This window comes from Piliocolobus tephrosceles, chromosome 4 (genome assembly GCF_002776525.5).
Source record: "Piliocolobus tephrosceles isolate RC106 chromosome 4, ASM277652v3, whole genome shotgun sequence".
In the NCBI taxonomy this organism is placed as follows: Eukaryota; Metazoa; Chordata; class Mammalia; order Primates; family Cercopithecidae; genus Piliocolobus; species Piliocolobus tephrosceles.
Window position 1 is genome coordinate 177709830 of NC_045437.1, and position 6685 is coordinate 177716514.

General features: G+C 54.2%; 1 protein-coding gene across 5 annotated transcripts in view; it reads right to left on the minus strand.

Annotated features, from left to right (window-relative positions):
* LOC113224859 (pro-neuregulin-2, membrane-bound isoform) overlaps window positions 1-6685 on the minus strand; it is a 196416-nt gene that overhangs the window by 31296 nt on the left and 158435 nt on the right. For all 5 annotated transcript variants that reach the window (XM_026454474.2, XM_026454478.2, XM_026454477.2 and 2 more), the window contains exon 3: window positions 2060-2178. In XM_026454474.2, the coding sequence (XP_026310259.1) occupies window positions 2060-2178 (119 nt within the window). The remainder of the gene's footprint in view (window positions 1-2059; window positions 2179-6685) is intronic.

The following is a 6685-nucleotide window of genomic DNA, read 5'->3' on the forward strand; positions in this document are numbered from 1 at the left end:
AGGAGCTCAGACACCCTCCCTGCTATCATGCCAAGGCTGGGCCATAGAGGAGGCAGTAAAGACCTTGGAGCAGGTTATAAGTTCTCTTATATAATATTTACCAGGCATCCACTGTGAGCCAGGTGCTGTGCTAGACCCTGAGGCTAGGGTGGTAGACAGACTAGACATAGCCCCACAGAGCTCAGAGACTAAGTGTTTGCCAACTACTTTTACATTGTACAGCTCTATCATTAACTAGGTGTTTGACTTCGGGTGAAATATTTAATCTCTCTGAGCTTCTCATTATTTATAAAATATATCCTGACTTTGAGTATGGATTCATGGGATAACGTGGAGTTTGGCTCAATAAATACTGGCTATGATTGTAACTTCCAGGAGAAAGCATCCTCCCTGTTCTCCCCACTCCTGAGGCTCACAGATTCACTGGGTGGCCACGCCCACAGAGAAAGTTCAGCAATAGCATGAGAGTTGAAGGCTAATCAAAGGCTAGAATTCAAGAGATGCCATCAGAGCATGGTTGGCCAAGGAGTGGCCCAGGAGTGGAGCCCTACCTGGGAGAGATGCTGCAGTGGGTTGGGATGGTCAAGGAGGAAGAGATGAGGCCATGGCCTCCTCTTCCCACCCCACTCCCCAAACATGAGAGAGGCCCATTTTACAGTAGGAAAGAATGAGGCCAACACATAGTGAGAGAAACTCAACACATAGTGAGAGAAACCCATCCTATGAGTCAGGATGGCACAGGAGCAAGAGTAAGAATGGAATGGACAGGGGACTGATGGAAGTTAGGTTGGAAAGATCTTTTAGGCCAGGGTGGTGAGAACAAAGTCCCTATTCTGTGGTTCTATGGGGGTGGGGAACATGACAGGATAAAAGCACCTTAGGAGGCTGCTGCTCTGGTTCAGGTGACTAGGGATGAAACCCAAGCCGGGGTTACCCTTGAGGTGTAATTAGAGCAGAAGAGGCAGGCGTGAGAAAGATCCAGAAAGAAGAATGGCAAGGCCATGGAGACTCAGACTTATTAGACACAGTGGCGAGGGAGACCAAGGAGCACAAGGGCCTGGGAGATAGGATGTCCCTCACCAGGACAGGACAGACAGAGTCTGAACTAGGTTTTTGTCTGGGGGTCATAGGGCAGAGAGTGTTCCAAGTCGTCTTTTAGACTATTCTGGGTTTAGGACATATTGGAAGACTGTCTGGTGGAAATAGAGGCAGGTAATGACAGATATAGGATTAGATTCTGTGATAAGCAGGAGTCGAAGTGAACCCCAATAAATAGGTAACCACATGGCACACTCAGTCTGTGTGTACTGGGAGCAGGAGAGTGATCTGTGGGATTTAAGGTACTCAGGCTAGAGTGGAGAGGGCACTGCCTGAGGACAGGCAGTTTTGCCAGAGAGGACAGGCAATTTCCCCAGTCAAGGGAAAGAACCAGGGCCTGAGAGGGCAGTGCAGCAGGAAGGCAGCTTCTACCCTGAGGCTGGGTCTGCCACTGTAGAGACGAGAAGGTAAGAGGTGCCATGAGGTCCTGACCTTGCAAGACTTCAAGGAGTGGGGATGGCCTGTGGGGGAGGAGTTTGCTGTCCCTGAACAGAGGCTGCCACTAGGGGCCCTAGGCATCCAAGTTGCCCACCCATGGCCCTTTGGAGATGGCTGCCTGCGCTCAGGTGCCCAACAAAGCAACAGGCAATAGGCAGTCAGCCTGCACATGCCCCGGGCCTGCCTCTCCCTGCAGCCCCGCTCCTGGCAGCCCAGCCTCCTATAATTGCCTTCTAAAAATATCCTTCCCCCCACCCCCACCTCTTGATTTCAAAATATTTAGTTTTCAGGGTATTTAAAATGAGAGCTGGCGGCTCTTCCAGGCCCAGATAACAAAGCTAAACATTTATGCTTCGACTGCATTTCTCTGAATCGGCTGAGATCTAGGGCTTGATATGGCAGCAGCAGGAGGGAGGGGAGTTGAGTGCGAGATGGATCACATGCAGGCCCCAAGGGCTGGGGGGCCACTGGCCTGCCCTGCCAAACCCCTCTAGGACCCTTCCCTCTGTCGGGGCCCACCTACCGCTGTTGACGTAAAGCCGGCCCCGGACGGTGTCCTTCCCCAGGATGTTCTCTGCCTCGCAGACATACTCCCCAGCGTCCTCCACCTTCACCTTGTTGAACTGTAGTCGTGAGTTCTTTCTGGTTAGGGAGGGGATAAGAGGGAGAGAGGCATGAGCCAGGGCCGGCTGTGGCTCCCCAGCGGTCACCCAGCGGTTGTCTCTCTCCACACAGCCACAGTGGCCCTGCAGCTTAGATGGGAAGGAGATTCCCTCCGCCCAGTGATTTCTGGAGTCCAGGTGGGGGCATGGAGTCCCTGCAGCTGCAGGGAGCCCTGGGCCCTTAGGACAACACAGGGCAGGACTAGTGGCTGCTCACAGGTTCTAAATCTATGATCCCTCACATCCGCTTTTCTAGGGCTGGACCACTGTTGTAACATTCTTCTGGGGGAGTAAGGCCAGGCCCTATAGGAAGTCACATGGCCACCTCCCTCATTCCCAGCTGCCTCCGCCTCTCCTGGGAAGTGGCAACCTGTCATTCTGGGTATGCAAGGCCTGTTCTCAGATACCTGGGAGGGTGGCTGTCCTGACAGATGCCCATGGCGATGGTGCCCAGACTCCTCGTCAAAACCTGGGGCTCTCCCTTGTTCTCAAAATCAGCCCTGCCACTAAGGGGCACTCTGTGGCTTCTCCAAGGGGTTTTTGTTTCATTCATTCATTCATTCATTCATTCATTCATTCATTCATTCAACAAATGTTTACTGAGCACTTTCTGTGTGCCAGGGGCTTGTACACCTTGGGGAACAAAAAGATCCTGGACTTGATCCTCAGGGCCAACCTGGGTGTTCTCTTCTTACAGAAGGGAAAAGTGAGTCCTAGAGGGACTTCCTGACTTGCCCGAGGGCACTTGGCAAGGCAAAGGCGGAGGTATGCCAGGAGCTGCAGTTCATGAGGACATGGGCTATCTCTGGGAACCCAAAGCTGGGGCTAGCCCTGAAGCTTTGAACCTAGTCCCTGCGTGCTGAGAACTGTTTGGCCAGGCCTGGGCGGATCCCCCCAGTGCTGTGACTCCAGGGCACCTGGCCCTGGTACCCCTCTTCTTTCTGAAGCCCCAGTCAAACCTCTCCTTCCTTCTCAGAGTTTCCCTGCACCTACCCCAGGGTGCTTAGGCTCTGCAAGGGTCTGTTCACAGCCCTCACCCCTTCCTCGGCCTCCAAGGTCCAGCACGAGCTCTGGATAAAGCCTGGGACCCCAGCCTGGCCCCCAGGAGGAAGCAAGAAGTAATATGGTAATTTCTGTAGATGGTATGATTGCCTCCTCTTTTTAGTGCTGAATTAAAAAGCCAGGTTTCCAGCCTATGTGTAGTGGGTTGGAGAGGTGGGGGAACACGAGGGAGGGCAGTAGAGCCCTCATTGCCCTGAGTCTAGGGTATGTAAAACTGAGCTGTGGAGCTGATGGGGTAAGGAGGCCAAGGGGAGGCAAGCAGAGAGGCTGGGCCAGGGTCAAGGAGATGCAAACTGGCTCACAGTCCCTACCTGGGCTGTTTCCACCTCTGATGGGGAGCCTCTTCCCAGGCATCCTTACCCCCAGATCCTCCAAACAAGGGTGCTACAAGGTTGTCTTTTCTATAGACCCTATTGCTGTGGTGATGTCCTTGCTGATGCTGTGGTGACAGCTGCTTAACTATTCCATATCCTTCCTGCCTCAAGCTGGTCTCTGTCTCCTTGGCCTGGTGCCGGGCCACAACCCTCTTCTGTCAATTATAGTTTGTTCCCTTCATTAAAGAGAGCCCTGGAGGCCCCTCTGACTAAGAGCATCTCTTTCCCTGATCCAGCCAAATTAGATGCCACAAACTCCAGCTTCCCCCAGGGTATGGCTTCTCTCACTTCCCTGTGCACCCACCAGATTAGCAGGGAAGGGGGATCGCCTGAGGGTACGGGGGTGGGGGTGGGGGTGTTGATGCACAGGGGACTCTCCTTGTCACCCACTCTGGAATTCACAGGCGCTTCCCTTCTACAGCATCATATGTAGCAGGACGCTAAGGAAGCATTCCCCACTTGCAGGCATGTGAGACCTGGAGAAGGGAGGCACAGGGCTCTGGGAGTGCCCCTTCCCTCTGAGGAACAAGAAAGAGGCAGGGGACAAAGATAATGACCCTGAGGCTTGCTGCAGGTGTCCTAGGTTAGCAGCTGTCTCATGGTTTCACGGAAGCCGGCCCCAGAGATGCACATGGGGTTCTGGGTCCAGGCTGAGGGGCAGGGCTTTGAGGGTTTCTCAGCCCCTGCAGGAACTAGAGTCACCACCTTCTCCTTCCTCACTCCCAGCTCCAGGTGGAAGCCTGAGGATTCAGGACTCTCCTGTCTCCCTGGCAGGCCAGGTGCTGTGTTCTGCTCCTGGTGCCCCATCACGCGCTGACCCAGGTTTGCCCTGAGATGGTGACCACGCCCCCCCCACCTTCCCAGCTGGTTCTCTGCTGGCAGGGACAGGATCTGGGCAGCTGTGTCCTCCACAGTGCCTACCCCCGCCCCCTGCCTGCTCAAGGGGCCTGTTCCAGCCTGCCCCTCATAAACAAGGGAACATGCGATTCTGCAGGGAAGGCCCTGTGCCCAGGGCTTGGGGGGCAGTTTGCTCCTGGCACAGGAAGGCTTGGGTGAGACGTTTCAGGGCAGTGGGCACAGAGACAGCACCCACTGAGGAGGGGTCTCTACAGGTCAACAGAGATGCCCAGACAGAGTGCGGCCTGGGCAGGGAGAGTGCCAGGAGGCAGGGGAGTCAGCTGTTGTCTGGGCAGACAGGACAGAGAACATTTTGCCAGAAAGCAGACTCCTGCTGCTGCCCTTGGCCCCTCTACTAGGTGGGGTGTGTAGTGTTGGATGGGTAGTGTGTGCAGGTGGCCGTTCTCTCTAAGTCACTCCGAGGGCACCTTGGTTGCAGGGAGTCAGAAGTTCTCTATCATGGCCCACTCTTCCACCACTCACAAGTCACTGCTGAGAGCCCAGGGGCAGGACAGGGAGAACAGGGAGGTTTTCAGATGCAGCAAATGGGGCAGGGCCCTGAAAGGTAGGGGGCAGGGGGCACACTTTAGACTCTTAGGGGTCCATAATACCCAAGAGGAGAAGACCAGGCTCTGTTTCTGGATTCTTCAGACGAAACGGAGGCTTAACCAGGACAGTAACTGGTTCAGAAGGTTAGAACCATCCAAAGGGTCTCCTGCCCAGTCCCAGTGGGACTCTACACCCAGGAGAGGAGGGCTAGTCCTGCAAGATTCACATCAGTTTAGTCCTCAGTGTAGAGCTCTCTGCCAGGCCCAATAGGGGAGAAGCTGGTGTCTGGGTATAGGGATCCAGGCTTTGAGGCTCTCATGCTGGAAGGAGAGACAGATCCCTTCACAAAGCAATGAAGCCATGTCTAAGGCACCATGGGAGGAGACAATGAGAGCTGCCTAGAGGGCTTAGGAAGGTGTCCCAGAGAGATGACAGTTAAGCTGGGCCTTGGAGAGCCTTGCCAGGGACAAGCAAGGGGAGGAGAGCTGCCAGCACAGGGAATAGCCTGGGCCCAAGTCCAGTGCCATGAAAGGAAAGACCAGCGGCCGAGAGTATAGCAGTGTCAGGAAACTGCAGGGCAGTGACTTGTAGGCCAGGAAGAGGAGTCGGAAGAGCCCCAAGGCTGTACCTGGCACGCAGTAGGCTCTCAAGCTCTGTCTTGAATGGATGATTGAATAGATATTCCTGTTAGAAAGATCATTGCCCGTCAGGCACTCACAGGGGTCAGTGACTCTGTGGACCTCTAGAATTACAAACAAACTGGGTACATAAGTCACATTTTTTTTTTCCCTGAAGAAAAGGCCGAGGCTTCTGCCAGATTCTATAGTAGAAGCTAGACTAGAGATTCACGAAGGAAAGGACCATGTCTGTTTTGTTCACTGGCATATCCTGAGCCTCTAGCAGACTGCCTGGCACATAGTTGATACTCAGTACAGATATGTTAGATTCAGAAATGAATTCTCAGAGGGCCTGTGGTCCAGAAAAGGTGAGGACTGGCCAAGAGTGGGACAGAGGAGGGAGACTAGACGGGAAATGTGCAGGCAGGGAAAGAGGCACGACCCCCTGGGCAGACAACAAGAGGCCAGGGGTTGAGAAGCTGGGAGTCTGGTTGAGCCACAAGTGAGAGGGGAACACGGGAGGGAGAGGAAGGACTACAGCAGGTGGGGGAAAGGCCAGACTGGGCATTCAGAATCAGAAATGTCTGTGAGGCATCTCAGACGTGGTATCTAGTGTCTCTCTGGCAGCATGGGTCTGGAGCTCAGGTGAAAAAGCCATCATGTCTGGAGATGGAGACTTGGGGTCTCAGATTCTTAAAGCAACAGAAGAAGGTGAAGTCACCCACAGTTGGAAAGGGAAGAAAGAAGAGTGAGGCCCGGTCAGGCGCGGTGGCTCAAGCCTGTAATCCCAGCACTTTGGGAGGCCGAGACGGGCGGATCACGAAGTCAGGAGATCGAGACCATCCTGGCTAACACGGTGAAACCCCGTCTCTACTAAAAAATACAAAAAACTAGCTGGGTGAGGTGGCGAGCACCTGTAGTCCCAGCTACTCAGGAGGCTGAGGCAGGAGAATGGCGTAAACCCAGGAGGCAGAGCTTGCAGTGAACT